Below are 17,934 nucleotides of genomic sequence, written 5' to 3' on the forward strand. Positions count from 1 at the left end.
GCTATGACCACATTTTCCAATAATAACAAAATAAATCATCAAGCAACTTCCCAACCAGTGTTTGATGCGAGATGATCATTGGGATGGTTCTGTCTGCCTTTGCTTGATCTTGTACTGCCTTTTGCAGTAGGGTATGACCATGCAGTAGGACCACAAGAGTGCCCAGGCTGCACTATGGCAATGCTCGGCTTTCTGCTCTGCTGTTCACAAGGGTGGTAACCCCCCAGGGATACCAGAGTTTTCAGCAGGGCATGGCTCCTAAGCAGAGCTGGGCTCCGTTCTGTGTCCATGGTAGCGGCTCTGGACACATGGCAATATCTCACAGTTATTTCTGATATTCAGTAGAATTTTTCTCTGGCGTTTCCCATCAGATACATTATTGATTCCTTTTTGTTTAGTACTAGCTGGGCTTTCCAATTAAGTAGTGACTTTAATTATACCACAAGGCGTGCAACATAGATCTTGATTATTAACACTATTCCATTGGATAATGAAAAGAGGACTAGCAGGTCTAAATTAAACAGAATCGTAAAAATGAAAACCTTTTCCAAAAATTCATCTTACATTCAAATGCAGTAATTTTCCTCTTGTTACATTTTTGCAGTGTCTTTGTGTATATTAATTGTTGAAGACGAGTTCTGCATGACTGTCAGCATTAATAAATGAAGATTTAGTGGAGGCTGAATTTGATTAACTAGGGAGCATGAAAAATAACTGATTGCAATGTGGTGTTTAAATGCAGTAAAACTGGAAGCCATTCCCTGCAATTTGTCTGCACCAGAAAGTACTTTTGAATACATGAATAGCTTACCTAAGGTGGGTTGCATAACATTGACTAGAAATAAGTCATATAATTTAAAGTAGTCAACTAGACTGTCTTTATATTCAATAGAGGAGGTGAAGACATGGAAGCATTGCTGTAGATGTGTAGTATGTAATGTCCTCTGAAGGTCTCTCCCTCAGGAACCTAGGACAGTCAGTTTAAATGGAGTTTATATTAAATCCAGTACAAAATGTTAACAACTCCAAGGAATGAAGAAACAGAGGAAATTTCTGTATTAGTAACACATATTGAAGAATGACCTTCCAGCATGGGCAAGCTGACAACGTCCCCATCCAGCATAAGGCTGGAGGCAGCATGCTTTTTAGCTGGGAGGAACAGAAAGGATGACCAAGAATATGCTTTGTATCCTCAGTGTTTCTTATAGAACATAAACTAAATGTGTCTCATGTGACCCGCACCCTTACAGGTGCCTTAAGTACAGTTTGAGAGTGTACTAATTTTCTGAACTTGAGAGTGACAATATTTTCATAGCAGGAGTATTTTCCCCTTAAGAAGAGTAATTGTGGGGGTGCTGTCCTCAAATCGTGTATGCATCTGTGATGCAGAAGCACTACTGAGGTCCAGCAGTGACTTGCAGCCGTCTGTCTGTAGTTGTGGGTTGGCAGTGTAGAGTTTTTCATTTCCCTCCCCTGAGCCTGTGGCTGTTGGCTGCACGCTATCAGTGTCAGGGAGAAAAGGATATTCCTGTAAATTTCTGAACTGTCATGTTGTGTTACATTCCCTGGTATTACATTACAGGATAAAAAGAGGTAACAGAACAAGCCAAGCAATGAATTCAAGGCTGTATTATTATTATTTTTTCCTTTTATGTCATCGTACCTGCATCTCTGTTACACTATACCTGGTATTCTTCTTACAGCTTTGAAGAAGTTCTTCCCATGTCTTTAGGTGAAGTTGTTCCCCTTTCCTAGCTTAAAATGTGCAAATTTAGTTCAGCTGACAATAAGAAGTATGTATTATCTCCAACTGCCTTCCTGATGTAACATTAAAAATTACCTAATTTTGGTACTTCTTTTAGTTGGATGGGTTTTACAGTATAAAAAAGTCAAGGTTTCAGGTCAAATAACATAAGGTTTTTTTAGCTGTTGTTTGTGTCTTTGCAATAAAAACATGAATAGGTCAAAATGTTAGACAATTTACTCTTCATCTGAAATAAAACGGAACTGTGGACTCCGAGTTGATGCTGTGTTTCATTTTAATAGTGTCACTTCTTGTTTTGCCCATGTCTCTTGTTTTGAGTGAATTTAGTGATAATAAAAATGAGAGACTCTTAAAACTAGCCTTTGCCAAAAGTAGTGGACTATTGCAGTGTAGAAAATGTAAGCTCCCTGTCTTGGTTCGCCTGATCTAGGTGCTTTCCAAGGTTTTGTTTCTCTGAAACAGCACCTTCTGCTTGAGGTGCTTTATGATGTTGAAGTATGGGGGCTCTATTCTCTGTTTCTCTAGCTTTCTGGGGAAAAAAAAATAAAATAAAATAAAAAAATCTTGTCTTCTGTTGTATTACCTCTAAACTTTATGCTATGGTCTCAAAAACAAACCAGAGTCAAACCAGGTCACCTTGCCAGGTGGAGGTCTAATAGGTGCTTCCCATGCAGTCTGTGCACGTTTCCCTCAACTTGTACCAAACCAAATGGCTGTCACAGTAAGAAACAATTGCTCAGCTGGAAATGTGCCATTCTGACCTGCATCCTTTTGGCTACAAGAAATCCTGCAACAGTTCAAAGTCCCCTCCTGGACACTTCTGAAGTGCAAGCCCTGAGGAGCAGGAGCACCAAGCCTGTGCCTCGATGCCCCTTTTGTAAAGCCAGCACCAGGCTGATCTTGGTCATCTCTGTTTTCTGGCTGCCTAGGAGTATATAAATGACCCTTGTAGAGCAGGCAGTTTGCAGTGTAGGTTACTAATGTTCAGAAAACCCACTCTCTGTGTAAGTGTATAAGAGAAGGAGATCAGTGTGTGAAATGTGGTGTAAAATCAGATTCCTGATATCTATGGTTCTTGACAATTTTGTGCGTTGGGAAGAATAGCCTTGTGAGCACTGGGGAAACTCAACTGGGAAATTTTATTTTTCACACAAAGCTTGTAATGATACCTTAACAAGCTGAAGTATGGTAAAGGCAGGGTTACTGGGGACAAGAAGAGCATTCCCTGTGTGCCTAGTATATCGCGTTTTTTATTTAGTGTGCAAGTAAATGCTCTGTCTTAGAAAGATGAGTAGCCCAAGTTTGTAATTAATGAGTATTGGAGTCAAAGTTCCTCTTTGTGAAGAAAGTTGGTATGGGCTGCGATCTCTAAAGGTAAGACTCTTCTGTGTCTTACTGTGACAAACTTTGGTATATACATTATTAAATACTTGAAAATAACATTTGGAATATGCTGCAAATCAGTGTTTATCTCCCCTCCCCAGAAAGAAAGCTGGGAAGCCCTTGCTCAGCAGAAGGTTAAGGGTAGTGAGAGAAGAGGAGGCAACGTTATTCTCTGTTTTCTGCAGAGAATTATAATATAGTCAATACATCATGTAGGGATCACTTAAGCAATAACAAGAAACCATTTGATGGAGAACAGCAGAGCTGGCTACCATGCAGAAAGACATCTCTCTCCTAATATGTCTGGATTAAACAGAGAAAATGAGAACAATTGCCATGCAGCCAGCAAGCAAAATCCAGATTCCCTCGGTCTAAGCAGTGCTCCCACAATTTTTAGTGAGTGCGTGTGGTGGGATTTATTGATGAGGCATTAGACAACTTTAAATTACAGGAGATTTCATCTAATTGTGTATTGCTTATGCAGAAAGCTCTGTCTCTCAGCTCCTAGCAATGAAACCCCGTGGAGCTGCATTTTACCTGTGTGAGATGCCTCTGGATTGTCAACTAGTTTCTTAATTAGTTTATTTGCTTCTTTGCTCCAAGGGATGAGTATATTATTTATTCTATGCTTCCAGACTTTTGTTAGTCTGCATTTATGTATTTTGTCTTCAAAATGACCTAGCACTGAGCTAGCCTCTAGGGTAGTATGAAACATACCTTCCTGGCAGAGATGGTAGTTCAGACTTGACTAATGGTAAAATAATATTAATAGCAGCAATAGTAATTAAAACAATACACTAAAATACCCTTGGGTGCTGTTGCTAAGTTAGACTGTACCCCTAAAATTCCAAAGGAAAGGCATAAATTTTAGCTATTTCTATCCACAAAGTGAACAGTTGTCTCATTCAGCAACCGGAGTAAGCTTTCATCTACTCCATGGATGTTTCATTAGGACGCAGTTCTCCCAGAGGGTCATGGTGCAGTTTACATTAAACTCAAGATAAAAATGACATTGAAGCTTTGCTCCTGTATTTTCTTCACTGCCTGGAAATAAATACATGACCTACAGCTAGTTCAGTGGCTTATTGCCTTGGTGTTATTAACCCAAGTGTACCCAAGAGGCGGGGAATTTGTGTTCTGTTTGCTCGGAGAGGAGCACTCGGCTCCTTTGCCTGACAGATCAGGGAATCTGCGAGTCGTGGGGGGAAAGTTTCTCTACGAATAGGCTTGAGCAAATAGTCTGGATGAAACAAGTCGAATATGTCTGTCTATAGATAAGGGATGAAGAAGGGCATGGTTGTGAATACAGCTTCAGTCTGCTGGGCAGGTGGTTAGTGGAAATGATCTGTTCTTCCACTGCAGAGCACTTAGTTCTAGATTTCTTTCTGATGGCAAACTAATTTAAATCCTCAAACGCTGAGGGTGTGACTTTAAAATATCTATTGGCCTATAAGAAGCAGGAAAAACCACCAGACAGCACAGAGTAAAAAAGGAAATCTGTTCTAAGCAGACTGATTTGGGCAGGGGCAGTGTGTGAATACTTGTGGTGGGCAGCAAGCAGCTGAGCACCACCCAACCATTCGCTCCCCCCTACACACATGCATACTAGGATGGGGTGAGACAAAACATCAGTGTGCTATCAGCATTATTCTCATCCTAAATCTAAAACCCAGCACTGTGCTAGGAGGAAAATGAACTCTATCCCAGATGAAACCAAACCAGGACAATACTGACATGCTACAAAGCCCATAGCTTCTTGAAATCAAGAAGATGCTATTGTATGATCCTGGCCTGCTCAAATTCAAGATCACACCCAATTACCTTGACTGGTCGAGGACATGTGTCTAATTTCTGTCAATCTGAGTGGAAATAAAAGCACATGCTGGCCTGTTTTTTTTTTTTTCTGAATCAGGATAAGAGCTCATAAATATAAAAATTCCCTATATGTTGAACTGTTTTAATGCTATAAAGTGTTTGCCCTAGATGTTACTTCATGCTAGACAGAAAATGTTGCTGTGTTTTTAAAGAAATGTTTTTATTTCTAAATATAACTAAAATTAAATTAAAATTCAAGTTTTCTGAAGTGCCTGAAATAATTAGAAGGTAAGAAACTGTTGTTAACATTTAACTTCTAAATGCGTGAAATTGTTCAATACTGTGCTGTTCACCTCTAGCTAGCCTCTAATTTAAACAAAAGCTGTAAAAGTGCAATTAGGCTCCAGTCCAATGAAGCACTTAAATATGTTCTTAGTTTTAAGTGTATGAGTAACCCTAGTGAAGTTAAGACATGCTTAACTGTTCTGTTTGAATTTTGCGAAGTAGTTATAGCACACAAGGAACCATCCTGTGAGTATCACTGAGAAAGATGTAAATGCCCCATCAGCACTTTGGGATCTGACTGCCCTGAAGTTTTTCACAAAGCTGTGTTTGCCCAGTGGTTTATTCTGCAGGGTCCTGACCCAAAGTCCACTGAGATCTTCAGAAGTGCTCCATCGTCTGTCATTAAAGAGGCTTCGTTGGGCTGTTTCCTGCCCCTGGAAAATCGAGGGAAATCCCTGCAGCACATGCACCTTCATTTGTCCTCTCTGCTTGACTCTGAGACATGCCTTTTCATAAACAGGCTGCTCCTACTGCCAGGTTCTCTGCTTGATCTCATATAAAGCATCTAAACATCATGGATTTAATACTCCCATTTTCAGTGCTAAATCAATGTTCTTTATGCATTTGTTCTTGGAACACTGCTGTGTTAGAACGATAATTCTTCCCACATACCATAAACTTGGTCTGTTTTCACTCTGACAGAAACTGATCCATTAAAGGCAAGAGGAAAAACCCCGTGACCACAGCTGAAACATTTCAAGGCCATTGCTTTTTAGGCAAATAGGCTTCTGCATCACCTCGGCACAGAGAGCGCTGGGATTACTGGAGCCACGACCCGCCTCACAGCTGCTGGGATGGGGCAGCATTAAGTGCTTCTCATTACTTTTGCAGCAGACAGCGAAGGGATGGGTTTCTGCAGTTTAAGTCTGACCTCCTATTTGGTGGTTTACTCCTGCAACCATCCTGTATTTGTACATAGGTAGGAAGAAACATTCTGCTGCATAACTGGATTTGACCAGAGATTAAAGCTGGTCTTCTGTGAAAGACACCGGAGCCCATTAAAGAAAAGATTGTTTGCCAAACGTTGTTGTATGTCCTCCTGAGACCATAAAAAACATTGTTAGCTGAAGTAATAGTGGAAAATGATTGCATTCCTCTATCCTCCTCCTTACCACCACCCTGCAATGTGACAGCAAACCTGTAATGAAATCTGTGAAGAGCTATGCAGCAGTTACCTTGAAAACTCTTTTTTATTGCCCTACATTTCTAGATAACAGTGATACTCAGCCTCTGTCCAGCACCAAGAGCACCAGCTGAGGGATTGGGATAGTCAAAATTAAACAAAAGTACCTTGAATTTTTAATATTAAATACTTGCAGTAATTTTTTAATAGTCAGAGATAACTTTCTGTATTTACATATCATTATCTGAATAACAAATAGCTTCAAGGATATGGCAAACTGTTCTGTGCAAATAGAAAATGCTGAGTTTACTCTTATACATTATTTATTGAAAATTATTCCTCTGATTTTATCCACTCCACTATTTGTTTTCTTAATCTGGAATGAACTTGAATAGTGATGGATGAGACACTACTGTAAAAGGCGGTGTCTTAAGACATATAGTCCATCTTGGGGCTATCAGAAATGCAGCTGAAGAGCTGGTTTGGGCATAATGACCTTTGATGGCACAAACAAGAAGCAGTGCCATGAGGTAGAAGCTAATTTTCTGAATGCACCCTAGAAAACATTTGCTGGCTTCTTGAATAGCTTTTTGTAAACCTTCTCTGTTTGAAATATGAGGTTGTAGAGGTTGTAGTTTTGGCAAAGTACTGAGATGAAAGTATTTTTTCTCTCCCATATAGAAAGTGTAGTTCCCAGAATCAAGTTTGAAAAAGTTGTGCAAAAGGTAATATTTTTTGAATATATCTTGCTGGTAAGAACTTTGAATTAAAGAACTGTTATTGGCAAATTGGCAAAATTCCTTTGGTTTTGCCTTTATTTAGTACCACTTCATTGTCTTCAGTGATGTTTACCTTTCACTTGAGCTCAAGTTCAAAGAGATCCTCAATCTCAAATCAAATCTTTGTAAGACCACCATTGTGGTTACAACTCTTGTCTAGCTTTTATTTTTAAAGGACGTAAGCTAAAAAATCCAAGAACCAGAATCCCTCAGAAATCTTGAGAACCACTTGACAAATCTAAAAAAGCTATTAATGTCTAATAAACCACCTAAAATTAAGCAGAATACATGTTGCTTGAAATTTAGTTGGGATCTTTCTTAAATGCAAGTCTAGTACCGTTAAAAATAAAGTCACATGGGGGATACATTTTCTCTGGGGATTTCTGAAGAGCATTTGAAAGCAGACTTCAGCTTCTCCATTAATTTCCAATCAGCCTAATGCTTTGTGATGCAGTGTGCATCCAGCCACAGGCAGATCTGAATGGGCACACTGGGGGATAGACTGGAAATTTCTTACAGATGGTATTTCAAAACATATTAGTGACTCAAGTTAAGTTACAAAAAAAAAAAAAAAAAAAAAAAAAAAAAAAAACAGAAGAATGTGAGCATGAGAGTTTAGCCATTTTTGCGTTAATAAGGGTTCTTGTTTTAAAACACATTGAAACTAGTTTTAGCATGCTTGTATGTATAAATTGATGCGATTATTAGACATGATGGCATGTTTATGGTATTATTTGCACAGGGAAAGCCAGAAATATCTCACTGAAATACAGGGACTCTTATTTTATGCATGTGGCAGCTACTTTTGAGGCATCTAACAGTCCTGAATGTAAGGGTTAGTAGTTTCTGCAAGTGGGGCCATCTTCATGCTGCATATGGTAACTATGCATGTAGATTTGCCCATCGGTCATGTATCGGCAGTTCCCGAGGCTTCTCTCAGGTTACATTTAGGAACCTGATACCTGTTAAAACATTTTTTGTTAAAGTTGTGCACAAATTACTGTAAAGCTGTGATTGGTCTGAACTAATCAGTTCCCACCACAGCAAAGACAAGTGAGCTTCAGAGAGTTCTTCGTAAGAATTAGTGTGCAAGTTTTAGAAAATATGTTACCTTTTTTTTTTTTTTCCCATTATTTGTTTCTGATGAATATTAAGGGAAGTAATTCATTGATACAGGAAGTGTTTGAGATTAGCACAGAAGCAAGGGTTCGGCCCGAAGTGTTTTCTTCTGATGAATGTGGGTAATTTCTTTATTACCTTTTGGGTGCAGGATGAGGAAAATTGCATCAAGGAGGCATGAGAAAAGAGCTGCTGGGAATTCTTGGAACACGGAGTAGATTTAAGATATATGTTTGTTTATTGTTGCCCTGAAAATGACCATTGATATCACTGTGGACCAGACTATTTTAATTGACTTGCCTTGACTGCCTTTTAATATGAAGCTCTGAAATACTGTGGGATTAGGAACAGACTTAGTTTGTACTGAAGAACAGTTAAGGAGGACCCTAAAAATTGATGGATATGGGAAGTCTGTTAATGCCAAATGTCCAAATACTGACAGGAGTGTCATAGTGCTTGCAGAGGTGGAGGGAAAACTATCTCAATTTATTTAGCTGTCACTCAAGGGAGGAAAAACACTCTCTTCCCAAACCCTTTGTTCATCAGGGTTGACGGCTTTATGGAGCTGCCTAGACTAACAAGCTCACAGCACCAAGCAGAATTGCATCATATCTTGTATCTGCACTTCCCCAAATAAATTCAGGAAAAAGGAGAAGTTGATTTTTCTTCTGTATGATAAATCAAAGTGAGGGCCATTCTGTAAAGGGAACACTAAGAGGGCATAGCCATAGTGAAAAGGTATCACCTCACCAAATTTTTGAGGCTTTTTCTGAAAGCAAATGTTCTTCTCCTTTTACCTGACTTGTAAATACAGTGGTCCTCTTCTCTTGAGATATGCAGAGTATCAGTGCACTGTGCTCCCTTGTTCAGTTGTCTTTTCATTACTTGATTCTTACAGAAAGTCATCCTTGAGCTGCAAAACAGGAAGAAAAAGAAAGAGCGACTCTCAAACTCAACCATTTACTGATTCTTTTTTTTTTTCCTTTCATATAGAGGAGAAAAATCCATCCTCAGTAGAAAAAGTGTTATGTTGTTGCACAGTTAACGCCTTCTGTTGAGAAGGAGAATTAATTAGGAAGGAGTTGGAGCCCTCTGCCTGACAGATTCATGATCCATAAAGCTAATCACTTTTGTAGCCTGTCATTGCTTTTTGCCATGGACTGGTCAGCACTTGAGTCCCATGCTGGGAAAGGAGATATTTGTAATTTGTCACATTTTAACTGTTTTGCCAGTGCAGAACAACAAAAAAGTAATGATAGCATATTTCTGCATCTGGAAAGTTACTAATACATCTAGCATTAGCTGCAAAAGCTCGGCATATTTCTTGGGGATAAAAAAAAAAAAGAAGAAAAAAAAAAAAAAGAAAAAAAAAAAAAAAAAAGAAAAAGAAACTTCCTTCCTTCTTCTTCCCCTGCTGTGCCTTTAAAACACAAACACAGACCATTCTGCAGCTTTCAAGGCATGGAGCTTGTTGGGGCTCTTTTGTGCTGGGACTGCAGAGGAAGTTCTGCATGCCAAGTCAACTTTGTGAAGGAGGGAAACCCACGGTCTTCTCCATCCCAGTGGTTCATTGGAAAAACATGTATTGTATTAAATACTTTAAGATTCATGATGCAGCTTTAATTTTGTTTGCATTTCTTCCTGAAGGGTAAAGCTGTCAGAAATCTCTAAATGTATTGCCTAATCCGTTTCTAAACTCAGTATATTAAGGTCTACAAGCAAAACTCATTTTTGATGTTAGTGCATATGCAGAAAAGAGAGAAAGCAGGAGAAAGAGAGGAGGAAATTCGCCTTTCCTTGGTAATCCCCTGAACTACCAGCACAGCAGTAGTGTCAGCTGTTTACAAAAAATAGTGCAACTTGAGCAGACTATAAGACTTGCTGATAAAGAGAGGTCACGTTTTTCTGTTGGATTGCATGCAAGTAGAAGAAATACAACAGTTGTGGAATGAAGGTATAAAGAAAATGAATTTTCTTTTCCTTTTCTCTACAAGCTCACAGGGCTGTCATAAGCAGGCTGATGTTCAGCTGAAAAGCTTTTGTTTTCTCATTGTCCCAGTTTCTAATCTGTGACCTCTTCTGTGTTAGTACCTGATTTTTTTCCAAGGTTCTGGTCTGCCACCTGAAGCCTTCACTCCTGTACTCATTGCTCTTGTGCCTGCATAGACAGCGCTTGTATTTGGGCTCAGGGGGCTGGCTCAAAAATGTTCATTTAAGGAATTGGTTCAACGCAAGGGAAAAAATGAGTGAAAACCTTCTCCGGGGTAGAGGAAAATGATGTGACATCAAGCTCTCTGCCATGTGCAAAGGAGATACCTCTGGGTTTCTAGCCAGGCTCTGCAGTAGGCAGTGTAGAGCAAGACCTCTCAAAGACTCTTCCCAAGACAACCGCAGGATGTCTCTGGTTTGATGCTTAGTGTGTTGTACGAAAGGTGCCTGAAGGGTTGTTTCACATATCAGGTCTAATCCATCCTCAGCTGGTCCATGGAAATGATTAGCTGTGGCATCATCAGCCTTTTCTTAGAACCTCTAGTCCTAAACCTATGCAGTGGTGTGTTTCTCTACAGAATGGACATCTGCCCTGGAGAGACGCTGCTCTTTGTGCAGCTCTGAAGTCCTTTGCTGGTGTGCACTGAGACAGCTTGCAATAGTAATTTAAGATCACAGTAATATTAAACATGATCCATGCCTGGCTAGCTTAGACCACTGTTAACTGATGCATAGGTTAAATTTATGCCTAAGTTCTTCCCCAGATCAATAGTGTTAGACAGATGTTAATTCGGCTTTCAATACTGTAATTGTCCTCCCTCGTTCGGTAGCCACAGTTCATAATGTGATCAGACCTAGTGCAGAGAAATAAAGAGCACAGCAGCACCCGCCCACTTCCCTGGCAGGGTGCAGGGCTGGGTGGTGCAGCTGTGGGCTCCCCGAGCAGGGCAGCCAAGCTCCAACTCCCCTCGAAGTGCTGCCTTAAACACCCCCATTTCACACGGGACATCTCTGGAATGACCTCTTTTTTGACTTTACACCTCCTCCTGACACTCTGACTTTCTCAGCTCTGCACACAGGCACAAGGGACTGAATGCTCTGTTGCAATGTCAGTTGTTAGCACCCAGACAGAGCGAAGCTGCAGAGGTGCTGTAAGGTAGGCACAGCTGCACGTTGATGGTAGGGTAACTCTGTGTGACTTGCTAATGGCACTGTTTGGTTCTGAGTGTCAGCTGCTGGTTAGAGTTTCTTGGAATGAATTTACAGTATTAACTGTAAATTGCTGTGTCTGGGATCTAATTACTGAATACATTGGGAAGAGCTTGGGCAGCAATCCAGCAAAGCACTTAAGCACCCAATGATTTTTAAGGAAAGGCCCCTGACTGGGATAGCTGGTGGTCTCAGACATCATAAAAAGTGTTTGTTAGTAGACCAGTACTTTCTGCTGACTGCTTCAGCACATCCATCTCATTTTCTGAAGTGACTTTAGGAGCTGGGAGTTCAAGGTTGACTGAAGTCTTCAGGAAATGAACTCCTGAATCATTGCTGTAGATTGAAAAGTTCACTCAGGGGAATAGCTTCTTTTGCTGTTCTTCATTCTTGCTGTAATAAACTATGCCAGCTTTTAATCCACTGCTAAATCCTGAGGTTTGTCTTGGCCCATCTGGATGTTCCTGCTGTAGCTGTGTTACTCAAGATATTCTAATGTGTGATGGTTGGAGCATTCTCCAATTAAAGCATGATGCAGTGTTTCAGCTACTTCCTGCTAACAGAGGAAGGGGAGAACATATGGAAGGAAGGCTGCAAGGAGAAATTACAGGAGTGACTTCACCCAGGAGAGAGAACAAATTCAAAACAGCCTTTTAGCAAAAGCATCCAGCGTGGCTGGGCGATCCACAACAGGTCTTCCAGTCCGCTTACCAGGAAAACAGATACTTCTTATTCCAGAAAGATTCAGCAAAAATGTCTTGAGCCAAAGACAAAGCCCAGTCTGAACCACTGAAGTCTTGTGCTATTTTAGTGGTTCCCAGTCTTTTCCTAGGCAGAATACTTCAGTCCTCTGCACATGCCTCTCTGCCTCTGATGTCTTTGTTCATCCTACCTTCCCTCTGCTTGTCCCTCTTCTCTCCAAGTGCTGCTTTGGCTGCCCTCTCATTCCCACTGCACTTCCTCCTCAGTTTCCCTGCCACCCCCAGACTTCAGCGTGGTTTCTTTGCTTCTCTTCTTCCCTGCCAGCTTTGAGCCCGCATACAGGATCCCACCAGGACATTTGGCCTGGGCTGGGCTCTGTCTTCTGCCTTGCTTCCACTGGCAGCTCACCTGCTCCTCGATTACCAGCCTGATTTACTGCCATGCAATTTGCTATGTCCTGCTGATAGAAGTGAGGCTCTGAAGCAAATTGCTGTCAGATCAAAGATGTCCCTCATCAGGGGAAATCTTGCAAGGTCCATGCTTTTAGCTGATGGCTCTTTCATGTTCCTGAAGTATTCTTAATGGACTTCTTTGATATGTTGGTGTGGTCAAGAGGAAAATCACATTCAAAAAGAAATTCAAAAAGGAGCATTCACACCTCCTGTAAATCTTTGTCTTTCTTCCAGGTGTATTTTTAGATTGTGTAAGAATGCAGTTTAGCCAGAAGTTTTACACAGTGGTCCTTTGTGTGGTACAGGCCACCAGCAAGCCGTTGGTAAGCAGCTATGGACACGCTGTAATCAATAACAGGTACTCACGTCTCTGTGCAAATGGTGCTGAGATGAGAAGGAATTACAAATAATCATACTTTACTAGAATTCATAACTCATTTCCAAAGGTTACCCAACAGTCAAGTGGTTGTCACCCTCTCCACCCTTCTGACTGCTGGTAGTGGAGAGAAGTATGATTGTTATGCCAAGGTAATGAGCAGGAGGTCAGAAAGTTTGATAAGAGCAGGAAAAGCCATTCTGTGTAATACAATTAGCAGTATTTTAGAGAGCAGGTTCAGTAATTTCTATGGTAATTTGGAATGGCTTTTGACTGTGAGAACATGTAGGTAATTTTTTAAGTTAGTCTCTTTGCTAGTGGAAGAGAATTCCACTGCAATAAGGCAGTGTGGTGATACATGGGGCATGGACTGGGATAGGGCGGTGTGGTGATACATGGGGCATGGACTGGGGGGCTTGGGAAGCAGAGATTCTGTGCTGTGCTGTGTGGCTTTACCAGCTCCCTTCTTCAGGCCTCAGTTTTTCCTCTCAGCATGGTCTTCGATAAAATGCGTAAGTGGGTAGTAGCTGCATACCAAGATCACATCGTAGATGGAGCAGATTCATTTTGCAAATGTTTCAGGAGGTGCATGTCTATTCAACAAGCACTGTGCATTTGTTACTGCTACACAAGCTACAGAATCAGAAAGGAGGCACATGCTCTTTGGGCAAAGGCAGAGTTTGCTTGAGTAGGTCCTAGTTTTAAAAGTACAAGTTCTAATTACAAGTTAGCAGGAGACTTTCTGATGGGTGCCCTTGGAGCAGAGGCAAGCTATAGTGTTGTGGGCCCACTTCAAGATATTCTTGAGCAAAGTCATTAATACTCCTTTGTTTTTCAAGAGATGCTTTTAACCTTCCAGAAGAGAGATCCTTACAAATGTGTGTGTGTACACATACGCTTTGTTTTTCACTTGGTTGGTGGAAACACAGCTGCTTCTAGCTATGTTGCTTCTTTTCAGCTTTTACCCCATCTTCTTTTGGGGTTAGAACGAAGAAAGTCTCCAAGTACTTGTATGCTGGAGGATAAGAGGATACTCTTCAGTGTATTTTGCCTCCCACTGGCTGCTTGGGTTTTAATTCTTTTTTTTTTTTTTCTTTTCAGGTGCAAGCAGATGACCTACCCAGATGACCTGCCCCAGATCTCTGTGGTCTTTATCTTTGTCAATGAGGCACTGTCTGTCATCCTGCGCTCCGTGCACAGCGTTGTGAATCACACCCCCTCGCACTTGCTTAAGGAGATCATTCTGGTGGATGACAACAGTGACAATGGTGAACACGAGTAACTTTTCCTCTAAGTTCTATATCCTGTGTCACTAAGGGACATGAAATATAGATCAAAAGGAGTTTGGTCACTTCTAGCTTACACGCATCCTTTTTTTTTTTAATGTTGGGATGAAACAGCAGTGGGTCACTCTGTGTTTAAACACAGCCAGAGGAGGAAATTCATACATGCAACCCTTGGTTTTTGGCTAATAATCAGATCTTAAGTTGGTGTAAATTAACGGACTTCTCTGAAGTCAGTAGAATTTGGAAGAGCTTGTGTTTGATAAGATGGTTCATTGAGCCACTTGCACAAACATGTCAATAAATATTAGCTATTTATATAAGAAATAAATATTATATGGATAAACCCTGCTGATTTCATTGGAATCCTCACAGAATGAATGGCATTTGTATAGGTGATCTCAATATAGAAACAACACTTTTCTCCAAGTTTTCAGATCCAGTGCAATACCATCATTAATAGACCAAAAGTTTAAATTCTGTTTCCAAATAAAAGTGGGGTTACAGATTCCTCTTGAAGATCATTTCTTTTATGTGGAAGCACAGTTTGCTCCTTTACACTCACATGTGTTGTAATGTCAGATTTTGAGTTGTGTTTGTTTGTTTGTTTGTTTGTTTGTTTTTAATTGGTAGAAAATAAATTAGGCTGTGAAAATGCAACAACAGAATGAGCACAAAGTGTATGCAACTTTCAGGTCATGTCATTCGTTAACGTAAAAATAGCACTTGTGTTATAGCCATCAAAATTCCAAATACTGTTGAGCATGTAGGGTGCTGTTAATCAGTCAATATGTTTTATGGGATGGGTTGGAATTGCCTTTAGGATACAGATGACCAGCAATGTTGTTGCGTTTTGTTTCTAGAACTGTCCAGCTTCTCAAGTCCTATTTAAAAAGAAAAAAAAAAAAAAAAAAAAGGCTCAGTTTTACCATTTTCTCCTCAGCTCAACAGCTTTTTAAATCTTCCAGTTTTCAGTTGCCATTCTTCTTCAAAATACTCAAATAGAAAAGAGGGTTGAGAGAACAAATCACTGAAACACAAATAATCCTCAGAACATATAGTTTTAAGAAAGCTTTTGTCCAATTCTGCTTTCAGTTACTGCAGTGTAACCTATGGAGTAATTACATGAGATTGCAAAGTGTTTCAGTCAGCGTAATGCAGAAGAGAATTGGTCTCATTGTTTCTCAGTGAACTCTTATATGGCTTTTCTCTGTCATTCTTCTAGATAGCTGGAGATTTATCAGGTCTTTGATTTGGATGATAATGATTCTACTGTGTAATATAGATCAGAAGAATGAGGCTTCTAATGCTATGGAAGCTTCTACTAGTTTTCCTAATAAATATATTTGAGTAAAAGCCTCATTATGAATAAGTTGTAGTGTAAATGAATTACCAAACTAGATTGATTTTAAAAAAATACGGAGACTGTTTTAGTAATTTGCCTGTTTATAAGCCTATTGAAATGAAGTTGAATAAAGGAGTGAATGAGTTCAGCTCTATCTGTGGTTGAATGCCTGAAAATGAAAAAAGAGATAAGTCTATTTGAAATCTTCAAGATCCATTTAGTTTAATGGGGAAGAAGCCTTGTATTGCAGAATATTAATTGTATTTAAGGGAAAACTTAGAATTAAGGGAAATTAATTCTGATCTGAATTAGGTCTTGACCCAAAATCCACTGAGGTTATTTTTCAAACTCTTATTGAATAGCATAATTCAGACTAAAAAATAAAAAAATAATTAAAAAAAAAAGAAAATCACCAATGACTCCCACGTTACTCTGCTATAAGTTCAGAATTGCTTCTCCAGAGGCTAGTTGCAGCCTAATGAAAATCATCAGAGAATTAGATGAGTAATTATTTAAAAATATGTAGACAAACTATCTCTTCAAAACAACACTCAAATCCTTCCTGCTGTATTAAAGCTTTGCAAGTCTAACAGTATCTGCTCTAATGTGCAGAGAATTATTCTGGGTTGATACCCCTGGAACTGGTCTGTCCCACAGCTGTGGTACTTGGTTTGTGTCTGTGAAAGTGACAAAGGGTTTAGGAATATGTAAGGACTTCTTTCCCTTTCTGTTGCAGAATAAATCAAAGTAAAGCATTACATTACAAAGCTATGTTTTCTTATCATTAATGTTTTTTGTTTTTTCCCCTGCAGTTGAGCTCAAATTTAATCTGGACCAGTATGTCAATAAAAGATACCCAGGTCTGGTGAAAATAGTGCGCAATAACAAGCGAGAAGGACTGATTCGAGCCAGAATCCAAGGCTGGAAAGCTGCAACCTCTCCTGTTGTCGGGTTCTTTGATGCTCATGTTGAATTCAACATTGGCTGGTGAGTTCTTGGCTATTCCTACAGGGAGAGCAGTGCTATTACATTTTGCCCTATGTCTCAAGGGCTGTGAAAGACATAAATTCAGCAACTGGGGAGCTGAAGAACTGTATGGATGAGACAACTGTAGGTTGGTGTTTTCACATTAGCAATTATATTTGAATAATGTAATTTGGAGAGGGACTCTATCAGGGAGTACAGTGATAGGAAAAGGGGTAATGGAAAAGGGGTAAACTAAAAGAGGGTAGATTTAGATTAGATACAAGGAAGAAATTCCTTACTATGAGGGTGGTGAGGCACTGGCCCAGGCTGTCCCCAGAAGCTGTGGCTGCCCCATCCCTGGCAGTGCTCAAAGCCAGGTTGGAGGGGGCTTGGAGCAACCTGGTCTGGTGGGAGGTGTTTCTTCTCATGGCAGGGGTGTTGTAACTGGATGATCCTTAAGGCTTCCTTTCAACCCAATCTATTCTATGATTCTATGATTACTTATTATTATTGCAACACTGTCAACAATCTTCTCCAATGGCTGCAAGTTCCATTAAAAAAAAAAAAAAGTTGTTGTCTCTGCTCCAGTACAGCTTAGTGGAGAGGAAAGTAATTTAAACCACAATGAATGGAAAGCCTCCAAAGCAGACAAGTATGGAGATACCATTAAGGAGGCTCAGGGCTCGAGGCGGATGCATGCTTTCAAGTACTTTTATTTTATCTGCTTGTCATTTTCTTTTTCTTCTTAGAAACTTGAATATAAGTCTGACTTCTTTGTAAATATTCTTACATTTACAATTGAGGGAAACGTGAAATTATTTCCTATATTTTTAATGGGGCTTGAAATTAGCATGCCTTTCCTCATCCTCTTTGTTTTGGAAGGGAGAGGCATTGACTGTGGGTAGCACAGATTTGAGCTTAATGGACCAGATCTACAGTTGCAGTAAATCTTAGTAGCACCACTTAGTGGCCAATATTTGGCATTACTAGACCTCGGGCCTGAAGAAACTGATCTGTACAGTCAGCTGAAAAATGGCTATTGGGACCTTCAGTATGTAAAATTTGGATTTTCCAAAGACAGGCTGGTATTTGATAATGATGATGCAGGGTTATGATGGAGCTGATTATACTCTGCAGTTCTGGGAGATATCCTCAAATTAAAACTAAAAATAGCTGTACTTGCAACCAGAGAGAAACTTAATTGCAAAGGAGTGGAGTGTTTATTTTTATATGTTCATGAATATCTTTTGAAAAATGAAGATGCAATAAAGTAAGCCTTGTAG

General features: G+C 39.9%; 1 protein-coding gene across 1 annotated transcript in view; it reads left to right on the plus strand.

Annotated features, from left to right (window-relative positions):
• Positions 1 to 17,934, plus strand: part of GALNT9 (polypeptide N-acetylgalactosaminyltransferase 9) — a 142,388-nt gene that overhangs the window by 34,304 nt on the left and 90,150 nt on the right. The window contains exons 3-4 of the mRNA XM_082774108.1: positions 14,159 to 14,325; positions 16,498 to 16,672. Coding sequence (XP_082630234.1) covers positions 14,159 to 14,325; positions 16,498 to 16,672 — 342 coding nt within the window. The remainder of the gene's footprint in view (positions 1 to 14,158; positions 14,326 to 16,497; positions 16,673 to 17,934) is intronic.

Source organism: Aythya marila (assembly GCF_965140915.1).
Source record: "Aythya marila genome assembly, chromosome: 17".
NCBI lineage: Eukaryota > Metazoa > Chordata > Aves > Anseriformes > Anatidae > Aythya > Aythya marila.